This window comes from Enhydra lutris, unplaced genomic scaffold (genome assembly GCF_002288905.1).
Source record: "Enhydra lutris kenyoni isolate GAN:26980312 unplaced genomic scaffold, ASM228890v2 scaffoldscaffold38, whole genome shotgun sequence".
Taxonomy (NCBI): domain Eukaryota; kingdom Metazoa; phylum Chordata; class Mammalia; order Carnivora; family Mustelidae; genus Enhydra; species Enhydra lutris.
The window spans coordinates 5097257-5120541 of NW_019154122.1; the positions used below are offsets into that span (position 1 = coordinate 5097257).

The 23285-nt window shown below is 49.9% G+C and overlaps 1 protein-coding gene across 3 annotated transcripts; it reads right to left on the bottom strand.

Moving 5' to 3' along the window:
• Window positions 1–309: 309 nt before the first annotated feature.
• Window positions 310–23178, bottom strand: LOC111154903 (cytidine deaminase). 3 transcript variants are annotated; one of them, XM_022514853.1, is made up of 5 exons: window positions 22980–23178; window positions 18429–18521; window positions 11118–11229; window positions 4257–4314; window positions 310–812 (listed from the first exon to the last, which is right to left on the bottom strand). In XM_022514853.1, exons 1-5 carry the CDS (start codon window positions 23131–23133, stop codon window positions 696–698), a joined length of 534 nt encoding a protein of 177 aa, XP_022370561.1. In that variant the 5' UTR covers window positions 23134–23178; the 3' UTR covers window positions 310–695. The 3 variants fall into 3 exon arrangements, with proteins under 3 accessions (XP_022370561.1, XP_022370562.1, XP_022370563.1); XM_022514854.1 differs by lacking the exon at window positions 18429–18521; XM_022514855.1 differs by lacking the exons at window positions 310–812; window positions 4257–4314 and adding an exon at window positions 10874–10993.
• Window positions 23179–23285: the final 107 nt, after the last annotated feature.

A 23285-nucleotide genomic window follows, 5' to 3' on the forward strand; every position in this document is an offset into this window, starting at 1 on the left:
GACGAACTCCTGCCTTTCCCCTTATACTTTGGAATCACTCAGATACAGCCGTGGAGAGGGGGACAGCATCCAGAGGTGCTCAGGTCTACCCTGAGTCCAAAATAGACTCTAGAAATGGTCACTGGCAGTTTGGCCCAGCCCAGTGGGGCCTCCCATCCGGAGGAGCAAGTTGCCTGAAAACCCAGCTCTCCACACCGAAGGGTACACGGTCCCACTTTCCCCTAGCAGAAAGTGTCCAGGTCTTTCTAGAAAGACAAATCACTCTGTCACCCTTAGAGTTGTGAACAATGACAGAGACGGAGCAAAACATGCACTCTGTGAAGTCTATAATTAGAAAAGTCGCTCAGAACAGTATAGAACCTTGGGAAGGCTGACGGGGAAGCAGTCCAGACTTGGCTGGAATTTTAAAGATGGCCCTTGGGAAGGAAAGGAAGGGATGGGTGCTCCTGTCCCAGGAAGGATAAGGTGGGTTGCCAGGAGGGATGTTGGCCCAGGATGGAATGAAACCCTTTATTGCTTCAGTGAAGATCTCCGCGCTCGAGTGTCATTTGGAAAAGACATCTCTGCCCAGCCCTGTCCACGTGGCAGATGTCTCCAGGACTGTAAGAACATCTTCGTGAAGTTCTCTGGGCAGCTGTCCCCTTAAATACATGTGGAAACCCAGGCTCTTCCAGGCAGTGGGCATTTTCCCGAACTCACTGGATCTTTTGCCAGCCTAGGGACCCGAAGGGGGCAGGCAGCAGCTCCAGGACTGTCCTGACAACATAGGTGCCATCTGGCTTGGTCATGTAGACAGCCCAGTTGGTGCCAAACTGGAAAAAGAAGCAAAGCCATCATGAGGGAGGTAGCGTGCCCGAGGGGTTAGGACTGACCTTGATTTGAGTCTGACTCTAGCTGCAGAATGGTCTTTTCTGTGCCTCAGTTTTCTCATCTGTAAAGTGGGGATGACAGTCATCATACCTGGCCCAGAGAGCTTGAGGACAGAGCCAATGCAAGAATGCCCACTGAGCAATTAAAACAGTGCTCAGCACTTTGTTAAGGAGCAGTAAGCGCTCTGTTCTGTGATGAGACTTGCCCGGGGCTTTATAGGAACAGTAACCCCCAGGGCCAGACCTCCTCCTGCCAGGAAATTCGACAACTAAAACCCTGCTTCCCTCCAGCATGTCCTCCACTCCTCCCAAGCACGAGCAGGTAGGTGCACGCCCGGCTCACTACACACCAGATACTGCCCATGCATGATTTTACTCTCTGCTCTTGTGGTTCGTGCTATCATACCCCCACTTTACACTTAAGAGGGTAAAGCCAGCAAAGAAGAAATTTTAGCTCAGATCTGTCTCCCCATCTTTCTCTTCTACTCTCAGGAGCTAAAACTTGCTTGATGTTTGATCTTGGGCAAATGATCCGATCCTCTGGGGCTCAGCATCTTGATGTGTGAAATGACTTTAAGAACAGGAGAAAGTGGGGCGCCTGGGTGGCTCAGTTGGATGGGCAGCTGCCTTTGGCTTGGGTCATGATCCCAGGGTCCTGGGATGGAGTCCCGCGTCGGGTTCCCTGCTCAGCAGAGCCTGCTTCTCTCTCTCCCTCTGCCTGCCTCTCTGCCTACTTGTGCTCTCTCTCTCTCTAGCTCTCTGTCTAATAAATAAATAAAAATCTTAAAAAAAAAAAAAAAGAACAGAAGAAAGTACCGGGCAGGAAGACAGCTGTGCATGATGCAGGGCCCCAGAGCTGGAGTCAGCAAACTGGGGCTCGGCCCGGCCGTGCGTTGTGAGACTTATGACGGACAGAAGGCACTGGACATAGTGCCTGGACACAGCAGGTGCTCAGTTAATGGAAGCCATTCTTACTGACTGGTGTTGAGTAGCCTAATGGCTTTCCATGCTTCTGTCTGAATCACATTATTACGGGGCATGATCAGTGTCTGGATTTTTTTTTTTAAAGATTTTATTTATTTATTTGACAGACGAAGATCACAAGTAGGCAGAGAGGCAGGCAGGTGGGAGGGGAAGCAGGCTCCCCGCTGAGCAGAGAGCCCGATGCGGGGCTCCATCCCAGGACCCTGGGATCATGACTTGAGCCGAAGGCAGAGGCTTTAACCCACTGAGCCACCCAGGCGCCCTGGATTTTTTTTTTTTTTTTAATTAATGCTTTAAGGAAGGAGATTTTTCTGCTTGGCAGGCTCTGCCTGAGGGTATGGATGAAACCTGAGTGGTGGCGAGTCCGAGCGCCCCATCCTCGGCCCCCAAGCTTCATCATTTGTTATTTGCATTATTGATTTCAGTTCTGCCTCTCCCTCCTTTAGCTTTTTTAAATTCACCTTCTCTCATTTGCCAACATCTAATCTGTTTGGGGAAAACAGCAATGAGCAGTTGGCCTAAGCTGGGGCCTGGGGAGCCAGGGAGCTGGCACCCTGATGTGGTTTCCTCACATGGCCTTGGACACAAGGTGCTGGGCAGCCATTTCTGCCCCTGGAACGTGAGAGGAGTCCATATTGTGGATTCAATGCCTTTATGGCGGCATTTGCATCTGAACTGAGGAACCGTGTGCTGCTAACTCCGCCTGGTTTGCAGGCCTGGTAAGAAGCAGAAAAACAACGGAGCTGTCTGCACGAAAGGCAATGCTTTGAAACCCCGGGGCACAAAAGCAAATGAAAGCAAACAGCCCCTTCTCTCCCAGGGTGTAAACAGCTCCAAAAGCAGACATCTCCAGGGCACCAGGCGCTCCTGTTCTCCTAGTCTGCAAAGCACCGTTATATCTCCCCCAGGGCCCAAGGGAATCGGTCTTGTTTATAGACCCACAAAGGCAGGGAGACGGCCATGAGGAGCAGTGAGCCTGAACTGACCATGAACGCCAGCTCGCCACCATCTGACTGCATGTCCTTCGGCAGGCCGTTTTACTTCTCTGGAAGTGGGAGTAACGCCCCCCCCACCACTTCCCTGATAGGCTGGGGTCAAGATGAAATGAGATGCTGTGTTTAGAAGGGCTAATGATGTCACCGGGAAGTTCAAGGGCCTGTGGGATTCTCCAGGCCAGTGGCTTTAACCTTTTGGGGACTCTGGGGGACACAGACCTCTTGGGGAGCTTGGGAAAGCTACTGACACTCCCCAAATGTACATATAAGCACAAAAAAACTTACCACTGAGCCAGATTAAGAACTCATCGAATCTGCTTTTCACCATTTCCTTTTTTTTTCTTTTAAGATTTTATTTATTTATTTGACAGAGAGAAAGATCACAAGTAGACAGAGAGGCAGGCAGAGAGAGAGAGAGGGGGAAGCAGGCTCCCTGCTGAGCAGAGAGCCTGATGCGGGGCTCGATCCCAGGACCCTGAGATCATGACCTGAGCCGAAAGCAGAGGCTTAACCCACTGAGCCACCCAGGCACCCCATGCTTTTCACCATTTCTAAGGGCACAATTCAGTTCCCTTTCTTTTTGGAATCCAGTGTACCCTCTGTCCCATGGCCTATAAGGCCCTCAGTCCCATCATTTCTCCTCCTTATTCACTGTTATAGCCTCTTTGGCCCTCTCACGACTTAATCAAACTCACCAAGTGTATGGGCACTAAACATGCTGCTTCCTTTGCCTGGAAATCTTCTCTAGACCTTTGTCTGCCTCATTTTTAATTATTTATATCTCTGCACTGATGTCCTCCTCCAAGACAGGCCCTTCCTGGCTATCTAAAGCAGCGGTGGGCAAACTATTTTTCTGTAACAGGCCAGACAGGAACTATTTTAGACTCTGCAGGCCACAGGGCTTCCTTGTAACTGTCCAGCTGTGCTGTTGTAGGGCCAAAGCGGCTACAGACAAAACGTACAGGAATGGACGGGGCTGTGTGCTAATAAAACTTTATTTACAATAGTAAAGGGACGGGGCTGGATTTGCCCTGGACCAGTGTTTGTTGACCTCGGATTCCTTTCTCTGCACTCTTTTCTCCATAGCCCTCATCATTCTCAGAAACTGTTTATTTTGCTCCTTGTTTGTTGTCTGTCTCTTGCACTAGACTGTGAACTATGAGGACAAGGCCTGGCTTGTCTGCTCGCTGCTGTCTCCCCAGCCCTAGCTCAGTGCTCAGCACACAGCAGACACTCCAGTGGCTGTTGTGTGAAGGAATAATTTCCAGCGATTCATGCAAGCTTGGGCAAGCTTGTCGGCCAACAGGGCACACAGGATGGTAGCTATGTGTCCTGGCTGGCAGCCTGGGAGGCCAGGGACGCCAGGGACACACCTGGTGTACCTTTTCCAGAAAGGCAAGGTGCTTACCTCTCTCATGACTTGCCTGCAGGCTCCGCAGGGTGAGATAAAGTCATCTTGCAGGTCACTGTGGGGACAGAGAATCAAACCCGGATCAGTCTCTCCTGAGGCATGAGGACAGCTGTGGAGATCAGGCCCTGAGGCTCTGCCCAGCTCTGGATGAGGTCACACCCCACCCCACCAGGCAGTTTCCAACCAGAGGCTTGTGGTTTTCATCAGTGCCTTTGGGAAACGTTTAGTGAGCACTTACTGTCACCCACACTCCGGGGACACAAAACACTCACTGTCACCCACACTCCAGGGACACAAAGGTTAAGAGGAATATGTCTGGCCTTCAGGAGTCTGCTCAGCCCAGTGAACAAGCAGACACCTGGATGAATTATCATTTTAAACAAAACGCGGTAAGAACGTACTCTAAGAGGAGACGATCCCTGACAGGGGAACAATAGAGAATATTTTGTGGAGGAGATGGCATTTGGTCCTGTCCTTGGAGGAAATGGAGCATTCCTAAGTCGCCATTAGCAAGCAGCTACTGTGTGCCAAGATCTGTACCAGGCATTGGCTGTCCATTATTTCTTTGAATTCTCAGTGCAACCTGAGTGTCAGAATGACCATTTTATCTGCAAGAAAACAGGTTCAGTGAAATGAAATAACTAACAGAGATGCTAGGCCGAAGCCCCATGTTTTTCTGTGCTGCAGGCAACAGAAATAGTATGTGCGAAGGCCCTGTGGCATGAAAAAAAATAAGACATGTGAGTCAAAGGGTAAAACAGGCTCTTGGCATCTGAGAAGTCTAGGGAAGAGATGCTTACAGCCAAGGGTTGGCCTCTCAGAAAGGAGCCACCTACAGGCAGTCCTCTAGCTTTGAGCAGGATGAGGAGTGGCACTTAAGGAAGGTGAGTTTAACAGTAGGGACCGCCAAGCCTGCTGGAGCACCAGCGGTTATGTCCGCTACCACCATCGTCCTTGCTCTTCTAGACCCACAGCTCTGAGAGAGCTCTGCAAGGACACAGGACTTCAGTTTTGGTTTTTGGTCGGCTCCTCTTTTCGCTAACCATGTGTGACTTTAACCAAGTCATTTTAACCCTTTCAATGTGCATTTCTTTGCCTGTAACATGTAGGGAATCATGGCACCTACTTTGCAGGAATGCTGGAAGACAAAATGAGATAAAGTGTGCCAAGGGCAGGGTGCCTGGGTGGCTCAGTGGGTTAAGCCTCTGCCTTCGGCTCAGGTCATGATCTCAGGGTCCTGGGATCGAGCCCCACATCAGGCTGTCTGCTCAGCAGGGAGCCTGCTTCCCCCTCTCTCTCTGCGGGCCTCTCTGCCTCCTTGTGATCTTTCTCTCTGTCAAATAAATAAATAAAAAATCTTAAAAAAAAAAAAAGTGTGCCAAGGGCTTTGTAAACCTTAGAGTGGTCTACACGTATCACTACTGCCTATACTACTGGGCACTCATTCCTTTACACATATTAGCTCTGTCTTCATTTTAGTACCTCCTCATACAGATTTATTATATATAACTTACATATAATTTAAAATTAACTTATCATATATATGTTGGCAATGATTACCATATTATTTAATATGTGCCTGGAGGGTTCCAGGCATCCTGCAAAGCACTTAAATGAATTATCTCATTTTAACTGACAAATGTTTATTGGTGCATTGTGCCAGGCCCTGTTGGCACTGGGGATATAGCAATGAGCAAAACAGACAAAACTCATTGCACTCGGGAGTCAGGACTAGTGAGAGAAGCCAGATAATTGACTAACGAACCAACCAACAATGCATGAGGTGGAGATAGACACAGATGGTAGGGATGGCATAAAGCAGCTGAGGGAAGAGACAGTGATAATGTGTTATTTCATTGAATCCTCGTAACTCCCTTTCATATGTGGGATTCCAAAGAAAGGTTCTGCTGCATGGAAAGGTGAGTCCTTTCTGAGCAGGCTTCCAGCTTCAGAACAAAAGGCCACGGGGATGTGAGAGGGTAGGGACCTGTGACCCAGGATGCACACTGAGCCAAATGAACCCTTATGATTACCAGGTGATGGGTGTTGCAGCCAGAGCCTTCCAGAAGCTCTTTGGAGGCTGGATTCTGTGTTATTTTTTACTTTTTCCCATACATGTTGACCATACCAGGCAGGCACGGGAAAGGAGCAACAAAGACCAATTGGAGAATCTCTATCTTCAGGGATCTTACTGTCTGGAAGAGGAGATAAAGTCTGAATGTTAATACTTCCAAACAGGCAGGCTGTGGTTAAGACCATGGGAGAGGACGGGGGCCCCTGGGTGCCTCGGTTGGTTGAACCTCTGACTTTTGATTTCGGCACAGGTCATGATCTCGGAGTTGTGAGATTGAGCCCCACGTCAGGTTCCACACTCAGCGGGTAGTCGGCTTCGGATTCTCTCCCTCTCCATCTCCCCTTCTCTCTGTGTCATCTCCCCTAAAATAAATAAATCTTAAAAAAAAAAAAAAAAAAGGACCATGGTAGAGGAGTTCTGATTGAAATTCAGCCTCCCTTCCATGCCTTGTAAGGCCTTGTATAATCTGGCCTCTGCCAAGTTCACCCCTCCCTTTCTCAGTCTTGTGATAGGCATGGCCAGCTATCCAAAGGACAGTTCCCTGGACAAGGTGACCGGCATTAGGGTCTTCAAGGGGGTGGGTGAACATGCATTCAACCAGGAAGTTGGACTTGGCTTTGGCTTCAAAGGTCAGAAGAAATCACTTCTAGGCAACATAGCTCTTAGGCTGAGAGAGAGCCTGGTAACAGTACTGGCTTCCCCTTATGTTGCACTTCTCTGTGCTGGGCTCCTGTGCTAAGGACTTCAGGGACACGAACTCATTTAATCCCTTAACAACCCCATAAGGTAGGGGCTATGTTGGTAGTCTTATCATCCTCATGTTATAGGTCGTGGAAGATGACATGACCTGCCCAAGGTCACAGAGCTAGCAGGATCAAAATCTGAATCCAGGATTTGCGGGCTCTGCCTTTGGGAGTTTTGCAGCTTGCAAAAGTCATAAGGATAAAGTGAAAACAGTAGCTGTGATTTGTTGCATACTCTGCCAGGACCTGTACAGAAATCACTTCCTGTCGCGTGGTGACAGCCCAGGGTGTGTGTGTCAATCTTCTCCATGCTAGGGACGAAAAGCAGTGAAACAGGGTTACCCAGGTCTCACTAACCTCGGAACCAGGGTTTTTAACCATTACTCAATCTTCCTGTCAAGAGTAAGAATCGAAAGCTTGGGAGAAGACACGCCCCGAAATATGGTTGGTGCAGCGGGACATCGACCTCTCCCACTTTGTGCTGGGATCAACAGTTTCTGTATTTGTGCTGATTCTGCTCACACGCTAGGACCATCCTTATCAGATGCGACGGGCTGGAAACCGATCGCCTTTGATGCCTACACTGGGGCCCATCCTGGGACAAGCTTAGCTTCCTGTTAGCAAAATCCCATCCTGGGCTCCACACTCTGGAGCTCCACACGTCCTGGAGCTCTCGAAGGGGCTCTCTGAAACTGTTCACACCCATCAGTGTTAACAAGAGAGCTGGCACTTTCCACTCATTCTGCAAACCCACGCACCCAATTTACCAAGTCATTAATGTAATAATGGCTGCATTTCTGGCTCAGGGACGCTGGGACAGGCTGGATCCCTGGAGCAGAGCAGTTGGGTGCTAGAAAAATGCAGGTTTAATGTAAATAAGGACATTTGCTAATCATCACTAGTGATACCCAGTCCTTTTTCTTATCTTCTTTTGTTGACTTTGGCCTCTTTTTCACCCAGAATACCATTATTTTCTTGGATCAGCTTTGTATGAGTTATTTCCCCACACCCTGCTTTTAAATTAAGTGTAATCCACATCCTGAGCTCTGCTCATCTGCACAAAATGTTCCCAGCACAGCCTCATTTATTCCTCCCTAAGCTGAAGGGGAGCCAGGACAGACCTTGGTGACAAGGGAAGGCTCTGGGAAGCTGGGCCCTTCTCCGTCAGCCCCCCTTGGCTCCAGTCGCTCAGGAAAATAGACTTCAATAGCCTGGTCCACTTCGGGGCCAGACTGAGGCAAAATTTAGGATCCTATAAAGAAACAGGGGCTTGGGGGCACCTGGGTGGCTCAGTGGGTTAAAGCCTCTGCCTTCGGCTCAGGTCATGATCCTAGGGTCATAGGATCAAGCCCTGCATCGGGCCCTCTGCTCAGCAGGGAGCCTGCTTCCTCCCCTCTCTCCCTCTCTGCTCGCCTCTCTACCTACTTGTGATCTCTGTCTGTCGAATAAATAGGTAAAATCTTAAAAAAAAAAAAAGAAAGAAAGAAACGGGGGTTGTTTCTACCATGTGGCCCCTGCAGGGCATTGTGCTAAGTCCCTGCGTTTCTGCCCACAAGGCCCTGCAGGGCCACCACGAGGGAGGGGTAGTGCACTCCTCGTCTGTGACCCAGGCACCTGGAGGTCCTGAAAGACCAACGTCCGGTCAGCCTCGCAGTCGCTCTCTGGGTAGATTAAACATTTCCTGTGGCATCTCCCCCACACCATTACTCTGCTGAGAAAACTCTCTTGGGGGCATCTGGGTGGCTCCATGGGTTAAGCCTCCTGGACTCTTGATTTGGGCTCAGGTCATGATCTCAGGGTCATGACATTGAGCCCTGTGTGGGGTTTCACGCTCGGCAGGGAGTCTGCTGGAGATTCTCCCTCCCCCAACTCGCACTCCTCCCAAATAAATAAATAAATAAATAAAATCTTGGAAAAAAAAAAAAAGAGTAATAAAAGAGAACTTGTCCTCAGACAATGCAAAGGTGCACACAAGAGCAATTCACCATCAAACCGGAAGGGGAACAGGGTCTGAGGGAGTGAAAGAACCCATTTGTGCTCAAATCCTGACGCCACCTTGCCTAGGTCTGGGGCCAACAGAGCTATCCTATGACCTATGACAAGAACTCAGTGAATGTTCTGTGAGGGTCCACATGTAGGAACCTTGATATTTATTTATTTATTATTAAATTAACATATAATGTGTTCTTTGTTTCAAGGGTGAGTCTGTGATTCATCAGTCTTACACAATTTGCAGCACTCACCGTAGCACATACCCTCCGCCATGTTCATCACCCAGCACCCCCATCCCTCCCATCCCTCTCCACTCCAGCAACCCTCAGTTTGTTTCCTGAGACCAAGAGTCTCTTAAGGTTTGTTTCCCTCTCCGGTTTCACTTTCACCTTGTTTCATTTCTCCCTCCCTTCCTCGCTGATCCTCTGTCTTGTTTCTCAAATTCCTCAAATCGGTGAGATCATAGGATAAATGTCTTTCTCTGATTGATTTATTTCGCTTAGCATAATACCCTCTAGTTCTAGCCATGTCATTGGAAATGGCAAGATTTCATTTGGGGTTTTTTGATGGCTGCATAGTATTCCACTGTGTATATGTATGTGTGTGTGTGTATATGTGTGTGGATATATATATATATGTATATATATATATATACCAGATCTTTTTTTTTTAAAGATTTTATTTATTTATTTGACAGAGATCACAAGTAGGCAGAGAAGCAGGCAGAGAGAGATAGGAGGAAGCAGGCTCTCTGCTGAGCAGAGAGCCCGATGCGGGGCTCGATCCCAGGACCCTGGGATCATGACCTGAGCCGAAGGCAGAGGCCTTAACCCACTGAGCCACCCAGGCACCCCAACACTGGATCTTCTTTATCCATTCATCTGTTGATGGACATCTATGTTCTTTCCATAGTTTGGCTATTGTGGACATTGCTGCTATAAACATTGGGGTGCATGTGCCCCTTCGGATCACTACATTTGTATCTTTAGGGTAAATACCCAGTAGTGCAACTGCTGGGTCATAGGGTAGCTCTATTTTCAACTTTTTGAGGAACCTCCATGCTGTTTTCCGGAGTGGCTGCAGGAACCTGGTTATTTACGTTGGAGCATGTACAGAGAGTTGATTAATGCTTTTGTTCAGTCGGGACCCGAATGGAATCTGATTAGTGTGAACTGCAACCCGGGTTGACCTGGCTGTCACCCCACCAGCTTGTCTTGGTAGCCTGCTTCCTGGCACTCAGAGGTGGGGAATGCCAAGTGTAGCAGTCACCTCTCCCAGTGAGGGATCCCTGAGGCAGCTCAATGAGAGTGGGGAAGGGTGTTTGACGTCTCGGCATAGCATGGTGGCGTGGAATGAGCCCAGAGTGAGGCTGCAGAGATCTGGGATCCTCCCAGCTTTGCCACGAATTCCCAGGGAAGTCACCCAACCTCGCTGGGCCTGTTCGTCCATCTGTAAAATGGGGTCGTGGCCAGGGAGTCTATATCAGGTGATTCTTAGGTCCCTCCAGTTTTAGGTTTCTATGCTGCCTTTCTGTTGTGGCTTGTGGGCATCCTGTTGTAGTCTGCGCTGTTATTAGAACAAAAACCACACCTACCCTTAAGCTAAAGATACTTTGGTTGTTTATCTGCTCTGGGCTCACTGAGGGCAGAGTCCATTTCATTTTTTTTTTTTAAAGGTTTTATTTATTTATTTGTGGGAGGGAGAGAGAGAGAGACCACGCACAAGCAGGGGAAGTGGCAGGCAGAGGGAGAAGTAGGCTCCCCTCTGAGCAAGGAGCCCGATGCAGGACTTGATTCCAAGACCCTGAGATCATGACCTGAGCTGAAGGCAGTTGCCTATCTGACTGAACCATCCCAGGCATCCTGGGCAGAGTCCATTTCTGATTTTTCTTTTTATTCTCAGCACTCAGTCAAGCCCGACAGTACCTGGCACATAGGAAGTACAGAATAAATGTGTTAGATGAATGAACGGATGGATAACATGCGTGTGGTTAGCATTGGCCAAACGGATGGATGCATATGGCTGCAACCTTCCTTTCCCACCCCTTACCTGGAGATAGCGATGGCCCTGAACTCTCTGTGTCCTTCTGAGATTGCCTTCTGGATTGCCGTCCGCTCCGCACAGACGCCCAACGGGTAGCAGATGTTTTCTACGTTGCACCCTGAGAAGAGAGGAAAACCCAGTGGCATTTCCAGCAGAACCACTTCCTGTGGCAGGTGTTGCGGAAGAGGCTTGCCCCATTCCAACGCAGGGAGAACACTATTACTCAGAGAGGACAGCTTGACAGGAAGCACTGGGAGACTCGGTGAACCCCTGCTACTGCTATGGCCCTTCCCAGCATTCCGACCCTTGTCACTCACCCAATACCTCCATCTTGAAGCATAGCCTGGGAGCAGGGGCAGCACAGACCCACCTCCCCAGCAAAGGTCAAGGTCAAGGGAGATGCCACGGCTTAAGAGGCTGAGCAGAGCTCCCCCAGCCCTGGATCTAAGAGACAGAAGGTTCAACGATTGGGTCTGGGCAAAATTTTGGTGGTGTTTACCAGCTCTCAGAGTTCAAGTGAATGCTATTTGAGTTGTGTTACAAAACAAACTGTCAAATCCAACACACTAACAAACAAGGAACTCCCAAGCTTTGCAAAAGGTGTCTGTGATTGCACAAGCCTTCAGGCAATCCCAGCCCTCCAAGGGGCGGCCGGCTGCTTGGTGGCAGAGCCCACAGTCAGAGAGTCCTCCCCAGTGTCCCTCCCAGGAGCGTCCCTGGGGAACAATGGGCAAAGCCTGTTCCCAGGACACAAAACACTGGCATAGCCAGACTGACTGACTAACAAACTCCCCATTTTCACAGAGATAATCGCTGCAGAAAGTGGGCTTCCCCCTGACTGTCGGGATGTGGTCTGTGTCACTCTTCATGGCTTGCCTTTCTTTCTGAGGCAGAGATTATCAATTGCTCCCCAGGATTTATTTTCTCCTTCTTCCTTTTTTAAAAAAATATTTTATTTATTTATTAGCGAGAGAGAGCACGGACAGGTGTGAGTCACCCATGCACAAGTGGGGAGAGAGGGAGGAGGGGGAGAGGGAGAAACACTGAGTAGGGGGCCTGATGTGGGGCTCGATCTCAGAACCCTGAAATCACGACCTGACCATGCCAGACCCGAAGATCATGACCCAAAGCAGAGCCTTAACCACCACCCAGGTGCCCCTCTCCTTCTTGCTTTAAGTAAGAAGTAAGTACGTAAGCCAATATGGCTGCTCACACGGCCGCTCAGCTAGAGACCGTATTTGCTGGATACCTCGGCAGCACAGTACAACCGTGCGACTAAGTTTTGGTCAGCGGGTGTGGCCCAAAGCGAGATGGGAAACTTCAGGATCACATTTTTGGTAAAGAGATGGATAGCCTTTTGCTCCTTTCTTTTATGTTCTCCAGGCTGGGGGGAGTTGGGACAGCTCTGGCTGTGTCCTTTATGGTCATAGGGATGGAGAAGCAACAGGACAGAAGGCACTCGGGACCCTGGTCCAACTCATGCAGCAGAGTTGAATCACCTGTTTGCCCTGGCACAACTGTCTACTCTGAGTTGTTATGTGAGAATAAAAGAGAATCCTGTCATGTTGGAGTCATTGTGTTTGGGACTTTTTGTTACAGCAGCTTTAACCTACACCTAACTGATAGAGAAGTTGGTAATGAGAGTGAAATGCAGCCTTGAAAAAACAAACATCTAAAATACATAGTCTTGGGACGTCTGGGTGTCTCCGTCAGTTGTGTCTGCCTTCTGCACAGGTCATGATCCCAAGGTTCTAGGATCAAGTCCCGCATTGGGTGCCTGGCTTTTTAGGAGCCTGTTTCTCCCTCTACCTACTTCTCCCTTGACCTGCCACTCCCCTGGTTTGTGCTCTCTGACAAAAGAAATAAAACCTTAAGAAAAAAAAAAAAATGGCCTTGGCTTAGCAGTTGGGTGACGTGAATGGGAAAACAGACATGGCCCTGTGGAAAGCTGATGGCCCTTGTTACTCTGTGGCAGGTTATTTGGTAACGCCGCATCCTTTAATAACCTGAGAAGCAGACTGTGCTACATACCATTAGGATTTACTACCTGACAATTGGGAATCAGCCCCATGGCAAAGATCTGATGAAGAGTGACACCTTCTTACCCAGTCTATTGTTTTGGGGCCTCAAGGGGGCCATTATCAAAACAACGCAGCAGGGATGGGCCAAACAGGGAAGCCAGTTACTAAAAAAAGGGAGTTGGTAGGCTTAAGAACTATGCCCAGAAAGGATCTTTGAGTATGGTACTCTTGTATGGAAGAGACTGGAAGCAAATAAACCAGGAGGTTTCTAAGTGTTTCACAGAACTGGCTAGCCCAGAGAAGCCAAAAGTCTGCTCTGTAAAATCCTGTGATTGTTTAATCCCAAAAGAAACCCTTGGGTCCCCAAAACCCCACCGTCAGAAGTGAGCTGAGAGAGTTGTATGCACCCAAAATGGGGGGAATTCTCCCCCAAACGCACTTCAGATGTGTGGCTGAGGTTAGGATAGTCAAGGAAGCAGCTCCCAGAGGGCAAAGCCTGGGGCCACCGTAGAGAGTGGACAGTTACCCTCAGGGTAGAAAGGTAAGAGAGTGTGTACCAGGGCAGGGAGCCTTCACACTTCTTGCCCAGCAGAACTGATAACTGCATGGACTGGTGGCCACTGTGTGCTCCCTGTTCTTTCTTTTTCTGATCAGAAGATTTGATAGTGGTTATTCTTTCCTACTCTTTCCTGCTTCTTCTCTGCACTGAATATTGTGGGAGTGAGTGGGAACTGGTGTGTGGGTGATTACTTTTAGATTTTGGGCCACTAGGCCAACAGGACCACATCCACATCTCAGGAAGGAGACTGAACAGCCCTGGGATTCCACTCTTGGAGCTGGATGCCGTGACTGGGTGGGGACTTCGGGTCGCCTCTCTCTCTCTCTCTCTCTCTCTTTTTTTTTTTTTAAAGATTTTATTTACTTATTTGACAGAGAGAGAAATCACAAGTAGGCAAAGAGGCAGGCGGTGGGGGGGGGGAAGCAGTCTCCCTGCGAGCAGAGAGCCTGATGTGGGGCTCGATCCCAGGACCCTGAGATCATGACCTGAGCCAAAGGCAGAGGCTTAACCCACTGAGCCACCCAGGTGCCCCTGGGTCGCCTCTCTTAAGAAGGTGGTAAGTGGGTCCTACATGTGGAAAGAAGGATGTACACAGATACTGACAGGCCACAGGTAGTCCTGTGGCAAAGAGTAATTGTTCCCAGGGTTCACTGTCCCAACAGAAGCCACTGGAGTTGAGTGGGACATGTGACTACCCAGCCAAGAGACCACATTTCCCAGCCTCACTGGAAGGTTTCCTAGAGTCTTGTTGTTTTAATCAATTAAGATACAAGCAGAAGTGGTGGGCGCAACTTCCAGATGACATCTTTATGGGGCCATTGTTTGCTCCCCACCTCATCTTTCCCTTTCCTGGGGGCTGGAACATGGATGTGATGACGTGTACTGGTTTTGAACACATGGCTGTGGACACCACTCTAGGGATGGCAGGACATCAAGAGAGAAGGAATCTGAACTGAACAGCCTCGTAGACCACAGCAGAGCAGAACAGTCCATATGCCCAAGACTCCAGCCCATCCTTGGTCTGTTAGATGAGAGAAGCAAGCAGCCATCTTGTGCGAGTCACTATGTTTCCATTTGTCTCATCACCTGAGACTGTTCCTTACCTAAGTCACTACTTTTTTTTTTTAAACGTGATTATGCAGGATTTGGTTCCTACTATAGTCAAATTTGGAAATTGGTCATTATTTCCTCATGTATTTTCCCCACAGAATTTTCTGTCAGTGCATTATTTAAATGGACGCCTCAGGAGGGGTTCAGTTAATCATCTGATCCACTAATCATCATCATGGTTCTCAAGATCACAGGCATTCATGTCCAACAGATGGAGAGGAATGAATGTCACCACACCTCCTGCAACAACCCTCCCAACAAACAGTTCAAATGAGAGCTGCCATCTTGTCTCACATGACCTTTTTATTGGTCGAAGGATGAGTATCTGACCCATACTGGGCCAATCAGAGTTGAGCACCTAACTCCTTGGGCCAGTCAGAGCCAGGCACCTTACCCACACTAAGCCAATCACAGTTCTCTACACAGGAACTTCAGTTCCTCTAGGAGACTGAGAATTTGGGCTTGGGCCGAGCTGCTGCCCTGGTTTCCGTTCATTATGGAGGAGACCACTGGGGGAAATGGGCACTCAGAAGAACAGATGGGAGCTGAGATGAGAGATGGCCAGAAAAGAGTCTGGGCTGGTGCAGTTGCCCCGAGGCCCGGCTACACGCCATCTCTTCCCACAGTTTTAGGAGCCAACATGCCCTCCTTCTGTTTAATAGTGTGGATGGGCATCTGTCATTTATGGCTACCCAGAAGTCAGTCCATACAGTTGGGTTGCGGGACAAGGAGTGACCAGGGACTTCCAACCCTGAAAGCAATGGTTGACATTTACTGAACGCCAAGTGTTTTTGACTTCGGCCAAGCATTTCTTTGCATTCACATGTGAGTCACTACAGCCGGATAACTGGCCCTCTCTCGAGGGCAATAAAAGTTAAATGAATGAATGAATGCAGCTCGCTCCCCCACCTAGTCTCCCCAGCCAAGTTCCCGGTGCCTGCCTGAAATGACTTCCTCTAAACAAGCCCTTGCCCGCCCTGCCCACCTCCGCTGACTTTGGCCTACTTGCATATGACTTCTGCCTCTCCCAGAGTAAGATCCTTGCTCGCCTTATTCCCCCTACATCCTTCCCTGTCAGGCAACCGCCCCAGCCCTGCCTCCTCCCTCACTCAGGGGCACTCTCCCTGTTAAACGTGATTCACAGAAATCTTGGGTTTGGCAGAAGGTTCCTTCCTCAGGACGATTGCCTGTGTCTGCACTTGAAGTTCAGAATGGCCTCATATGGAGAAATCTTCCTTACTGTGCCTAAAAATTTAAAAGGGCCAGTGAAGGAAGAGAGACTGTTTTATTCATTCATTCATTCATTTTTTTGAGAGACTGTTTTAGAAGAGAACTCATGGCTGAATCAGGGCTTTGTAGAAAGAGCCCCGAGTTTCCGTTCTACCCTGGGACCCTTGGCCCTACTGGCTCTGAGAGTTTGGGAAAGACACTAAAACTTTCTCGAGGGTCAGTTTCGTCATTTATGAAGTGAAAGCCATAGCACCTCCCTCGGAGGACTTTGGTGAGAATGAGTGTAGATCACACACGTAGAGCAACGAGCACACAGCCTGGCACAGCACTGTGGGTCAGCAATGGTCAGCTGCTGTTACCAACTGCACAAAAGTCAATTTTGGAATTGGTGGAAATGAAATAAGATGAAACTAGAGAGGGAGACAAACCGTAAGAGACTCTTAACTCTAGAGAAAACACAGAGGATTGCTAGAGAGGTGGTGGTTGGGGGATGGAGTAATGGGGGAATGGGCATGAAGGAGGGCAGGTGGTGGAATGAGTCCTGGGTGTTCTATGCAACTGATGAATCACTAAACTCTACCTCTGAAATTCACACTACATGCTAATTAATTGAAATAAAATTTAACGATAATAAAGGCAAGGGTTTGGTGGTGGTAGGCCTGTGTGACTGAGCACCTGCTCCTTCTAGACAAGGGTGACAGTGGCTCTGATTCTTCCCTTCAGACACTTTGAAATCCTTTCCGGGGCCTACAAGGCCTCACAAAACCTGGTCCCAACCTGCCTACCTGTTGGACTTCATCTCCTTTGGCTCTTCAGGATCACTGGCTTTCCAGCTGTTCTCCAAGGATGCCAAGCACTCTCTTGCCATACGGCCTTTGCACTGGCTATTCCCACTGCCTGCAACTCCTTCCCCCCGTGTGCAGATGGTTCACTCTACTCCTGTCTCTGCCCAGATGTTCCCTCCTCAGAGAAGCCCACCATGGTCACCCTAGCTCAAGTTGTTGCCTCCCCCTACCCCTGCCGCCTCCAACCCTCTCCATCCATTTATCCTGCTTTAATTTTCATCGCTTTGCTTAACACTTTCCTGAAGAAATGTCTCTATTGTCACATTCTCTCATCACAGATTAACTTCCTGGGGACAGGGAACACCCACACCCCCATGCTGCAGAATGCCTGGGGGGCCTGGAACAATGAGGCCAGCCAGACCCTTAGTTACTTTTTATCCAATGCGTGGAATTTTTCCCACTTGGGTGCTAGATCTCTGAGATGCAAAGGAACAACTTCAAGTGGAATTTTCTAGTCTTATTAAAAAAGAGGGGAAAAAAAAAGAGGAAAGCCCTTAGCTTCTTCCCAGACAATTTTCTTTTTCTTCCCTCAGCTCAGAAAACAGGTCATCATCCATCCAGGCAAACCAGTACCATTCTCCGTGTTGCCTTCACTTTTGCTCTGAAACACACACACACACACACACACACACACACACACACACACACACACGCACGTGCGGGTGCAGGCTGACATGATAGCAAGTTAGGGAACCAGAATTATAAGATATTACTAATGGCTTTCTTTTATCTTTTCTTTCATTGTTTTTCTTTTACCTGCCTGGCACTCCATTTGTATTATGTTGTTAACCCTTTTAATAACTCTTTAGGGCAGAGACTATTATGAGCCCATTTTAGAGAAGATAAAAGCTGAGCCTGCTGGCAGGGAGCCTGGACTCACATCCTGACCTGTCAGGTACAAAGGACTGTCCTTTTTCTCTATGGCATTTCTGTGAGGACATACTGTAGAGCTGGTTTGGCGCTGACAGCAGGACGAGGGTTAGAGGTTATCAAGCTATCACCAAGGAAGGAAGTTTATCAGGAGGGGATGTGGGCCTGACCCCCACCCCACCCCCCGGCAGGGAAAAGAGCCTTGTTCGAAAGCACAGCTCTTACTCCGTCCCGAAGAATCTTGGTATGGTTAGAGCAGTCCTTCTCATACCAGCCCCCAGCGTCCGTATCTTTTCAACAGCTTCTTAAAAGGGATTTCTCAGCCCTGCTCCTGGAGTTTCTTCTTCAGTAGGCCTGGGTCAGACCCCAAGAATTCGCATTTCTTGCAAGTTCCCAGGAGGTACCCAGGCCACAGGTCTGGGACCATATTTGAGAATCACTGAACCAAAGAAATGTCATGGCCACGTGCTTGAAGAAATACCACTTTCCCATCTCCCTACCCACTGCACATGCAACACACTGTGACAGAGGAATCATATTCTAACTCAACTACAGAAGCTAGGGGTTTTAGTGACGCTCATCTTTGTAAGGAACTGTTCTTGAGGGACACTGGAGAGGGCTACTGGATGAGCCTGTGGGTGGGAGGACAGGAAGCCAGTTAGAGATGCCTGCTTTGACTCACCTGGATGTGCGCTGGGGAGGGTGGCATGGCTTGGAGAGCAGTCTTGGAGGAGACGGGAAGCCCAGGGAGGGAGCCAGGAGGCCAGGGGCTGGTCTGGGGGAGACCATGAAGGATCAGATTTAAAGGTTAAAGCCAAGACAAGCTGGATTCAGCGATTAACGAGGACATCTTTAAGTGTCTTTTTAGAAATGTGGTTTGTTCCTCCCAGAATTCATTACAGCTGATCCAGTAAAGTGGCTTTCGCCCAAACAGCAAAGGAGGATATAGAGTGCTGAAGTCCCTCTAGGGAGAGGGGCAGAGGGAGACAGACCACCATCCCAAAGACAAATTTGCCCATCCTTTGGATGGTGCCAGCGAAGAGTGGTCTCCATGACTTTCCTCCACCACCTCCCATCTGGCATTGCACAAACCCTGGCTGCCCCGGGCTACCCCACCGCCCCTGCCAACTCCCCCTGTTGCCCCATCTCTTCTGTGCCCCCACCTCCCTCTCCCTCTGCAGCTCCTCCTTCCCTGGTGGGCTCCTCCTCTCCCCTGCAACTCTCCAGCAATGATCACAGAAGGTAATTGTCATGATGAGTCACCATCCTGTGGCCCATCCTTGAGAGGCACAAGACCCTGGCCAGGGTCAAGGGGAAGCATCATTATTACAAGACCGTGACAGCAAGGCTGTCAGACTTGCTTTTGAACCAAATGGGGCACCAGCTGTCCCGAGGAGGGAATCTCCACAGAGGCTGGCCTTAGGTACAGCTGGAAGAAGTCACAGAACTAGGCAGACCTGTCTCGTACCAAACAATAAACTCCATGTCTAAATTCAGGCGCACCCTCTCTGTCTCCCGAGCATCTCTAGTTCACCCCATGACGCATGTCAGGTTTCCTCTGACTGTTCCAGGTCCCCACCTCTCTGAGCCCTGCCTTACTACCCTCTGCCCTCTCTTCCCATCTATAGGAGATTCAGGGATTCTGGTAAACACCCTCCCTTCGTCCCCCTCTCCCAGGCCCCCTCCGCACATGTACCCTTCGGCAGAGGGCAGCACAAAGAACTGACCTGAGTTACCTCATTTGTAGAGCATGTGTTTGGGTTTTGCTCTGGCACCTCCATACTCCTTCCTGTGGTAACACACCCCCCCCACCCCACCCTGGGAACAATGTGCGTGTGAGTCAGCTCGACCAATTGCGCTACTCTATCATGACAACAGTGATTGGCTCAGGGATGTGCACGTGATTGGAGAAGGACCAATCAAAGCCCTTCCCTGGAATTTTTCCATCTCCAACTAGTGGAGAAAGAGTTCTTGCCTCTCTGCTTTTGAGGCTCTAAGGATGTGAACCAGAGGCTGCCTGCACTCATGTTCCCTGATGCCTGGAGAAAGCCACCTAGAGGATAAGAGAAAGAAATAAGCACCCAGAAGGATAAAGGACATGGTGACATCTGAGTTCCTGGGCCCAGCCATCCCTGAGTTAAGATCTACCCTTACCCATTATGGTTCTGATTGGTTTCTGTCATTTACAACTGAAAATGCTCTAGTGCATGTGACAGTCATTGTGTCCCTTCATGTGGGGGCTCTAAGATACCATACAAGATCTCATAAGAGATCTTCAATGCCAAGTGCTTAGCAAGTGATCAGTCACTAAGTGGGCGATCAATCCACTGTAGCGGTTGGTCCCTGCCCATCATGTCCTCAGCACCAACCAACCCAGCTCTGCCTTCTGCTCCCTGCTTTGGCCAGTGCCTCATTATTCCCCTGGTCTACCTGGCTGAAGATCTAGAACCATATTCCTTTCGTTCATTCCAGTACTGCTCACCGAAAGCCCAGTCCTCTTGTACCATACAGTTTCTCTCAGGCCCTTCCTTCTTTATTGTTCCACTTACCACTGTCCTAGTTCGAGTCACTCGCTCATGCATTCAACAAACTTTTAACTGAGGACATATCAAGGCTGGTCAATGTGCCGGCCCTGTGGACGGGTCAGCAAACAAGACAGACATCATCCTCCTGACACTCTTTCCTGTCTTGGCCCTCCCTGAGTACTTGTCAGACTAACTGCTCTTGAATTCCGTTTTCATGTTACTCTTCTTAATAATGTTCCTGGTTCCCTTCGTTCCTACCTCACCAAATCTCCGTCTCAGTGCTTAGCCTTCACAAGTCCTCCACAATCTGCCTCCAGATAGTAGTAATATAATAATATATATTATTATATATTTATAGTAATAAGTTATATTATCAATAGTAATAATATAATAATATTAAAAGAGAAGAAGCTGGGGCGCCTGGGTGGCTCAGTGGGTTAAAGCCTTTGCCTTCGGCTCGGGTCATGGTCCCAGGGTCCTGGGATTGAGCCCCTGCATCCGGCTCTCTGCTCAGCGGGGAGACTGCTTCCCTTCCTCTCTCTCTGCCTGACTCTCTGCCTACTTGTGATCTCTGTCTGTCAAATAAATAAATAAAGAGATCTTAAAAAAAAAAGAAGAAGCTGCCACTACTTGTGGCATCCTTCCTGTGGGCAGACACTGTGCTAATCATTTTATAGGCATGAGCTCATGACCTGAGCATTGCATGGCTGATCAGCACAGGCACCAACCATCAGGGCAGAAACCAGCTCTCTTCACAGCCATCCAGAAAGGTGGGTGCACGATCCTCAGTTTACAAATGTGTAAGACACATTAGGGTGAAGGGTCATGTCCAGGGTCACACAGCTGGTAAAACAGCAGCTCCAGGATTCACACCCAGGAGCCTCTAAGTCCAGAGCCTTCGCCCCATCCCAGAAGGCTTCCCTAAATCTCCACTGTACGACCAGGTTCTTCCCTGCAATTTCAATAGGCTGCACTCGGGCTCGCCTCCTTCATTCACTCCCACAGTCATTGGTTGAGGCTTCCCCTTTCGAACCATGATCTGTGTAAGACCTCCGTGGGGGGGCAGAGATTACATCATTTGTGCTCACTGCAATATCTCTGGTACTTAGCACTTTACCTCGGACGTCACGGTGCTCAGCAAATATTTGTTGAATGAATGAATCCATGCAAGGAGGCTTTGGAAAGAGCCAATGGCGGATTCAGCATTCAAACCCCTGCAGCCCAAGGACAGTGTGGGCTGCAATGTTGTTTGTGGTGGTGGTTAATGTTTAATAGTCATTTGACCCACCAGGCCAGGTCTGAATTCCCACCAGACACACAGAGTCTTGATTCCCTACAGAGTAGCCAACTTGGAGTCAGGGGAACTCTGGGTTCGAATCCCAACTTTATGACTTGGGTATTTAGCACCTGTGAGCCTCCATTTACTTCTCTGTGATCTCAAACTGCCATGAGGGGTTATAAGGATTAATGGATAACATTCTTCACTATCCTTTCACATACTAGCACTCCCTCAAGGTTCCTTCTCCTGCTCAAAGAGGTTTAAGACCCAGGTGACTCCTGAAACTGGACAGAACCTCCAAGACAAGAGGTAACATGAACAGCAAGGAGAGCCCGGGGCGGGGGGGGGGGGGGGGGGCACCATACAAGGGAGACAGGGATCCCCAGCCAGACTCACAGTTGAGCAGTGGCTCACAACTGGCCTTAGGCTACTGGAGGTCATGGATTATGTCCACCTGTGAACCTCTGTCCCTTTAAACAGCTGCCATTGCCAAGTAGAGGCGGATTCTGGGCAGCAGTGCTGGGTGTCCCCATCTATCCCACTGTGCCAATTCTCATCTACCCTCTGAAGGGGAGGGGCATAGCTTCCCTACTACTTCCTCACGAAGTCCCCCTCTGTTTTGAATGCGAATGCCTCTTAGCTTAGCAAAAACAAGTCTGAACTTTTGTTCAAGTGAGCTCTTCTAGAAAACCAACAGACCAAAGAAAGGGAGCTTAGGAACCGATTAGTGCTGACTCCAGTTCCCATCGTCCAGTTCCCACCTTCCCCAGGCCAGTGATCATTGCTAGTCACCCAAACTTCTCTCTGCTTCTTTCCTCCAGGATCACTCTGCAAGGCCTGAACTCCGCTAACGAGTCACTGCGTGTTGGCGGTGGGTTCCTCAATTTCCTTCCTCGCCCAGTAGGTGATGGGAAGAAAGCAGGGTTTGGGGGACACCAGCCCTGAGTTCCACCACCAGCGCCCCGTGTGACCTTGAGCAAGCCGTGTCCCTCTCTCTGGGCCTCAGTTTCTCTATGGAAAAATGGGCCGAACACGCATATGGGTGGGTGAGAGGTGAGGACTTGGTGATGAAACCTGGAAGCCTTCGCAGAGGGCCACGCGTGGAGGGGGCGCTCACAAAGTATCAGCCGTTTCCCAGCTTTGAGTTATGGCCTCCCCTTTCCATGTCCCTCCCCGTCCCACCTCTGGCTTCCCAGTCCTCTAAGAATTGAAAAGGTCGCTGCATCTGAGCAGCACCTGAATTCAGCCCCACAGTCCCGGACAGCAGGCAGGGCGGGGGGGTGGGGTAGTGGGGGGGGGGGCGATGCCAGCGTTACAGGGTTGGCCCAACCACGAGCGGCCAGAGCCGCCCTCTGCTCTGCCTCCTCCCTCCCGTCCTCCTGCGACCTCTCGCCCGGGCTGCGGCCGAGGGGGACCGGGGCGCCCTTACCGGAGAAGATCCTTCCGTCCCGAGTGAGGATCGCGGCCCCCACGGGGAAGTGACTGTAGGGGCAGTAGGCGGACTTCTTGGCTTCCCGGCAGGAGAGCAGCAGCCGCTGGACGAGCTCGGGCTCCAGGGCACCGGCGGGACGCTCGTGGGCCATGTCTCTCCCCGGGGGCGGCGGAGGCGCAGAAGTTCGCTCTCAGCCCCGCGGGGCCAGCGAAACGTTAGCTCCTCCCCCGGGGCGTGTCCCTGTGGGGCGCTGGGCGGGGCCGGGGTCTCCAGCCACCGCCTCCTGCGCCGCCCCCCGCCCCG

Excerpts from the sequence above, each read along its gene's own strand:
- LOC111154903 (XM_022514853.1), bottom strand. The coding sequence starts at position 23,133 with ATGGCCCACGAGCGTCCCGCCGGTGCCCTGGAGCCCGAGCTCGTCCAG. Across the intron at positions 4,315-11,117 it reads AGGGCCATCGCTATCTCCAG|TGACCTGCAAGATGACTTTA; the intron begins GTAAGGGGTGGG and ends CTGTCCCCACAG. Across the intron at positions 813-4,256 it reads GCAGGCAAGTCATGAGAGAG|TTTGGCACCAACTGGGCTGT; the intron begins GTAAGCACCTTG and ends TTCTTTTTCCAG.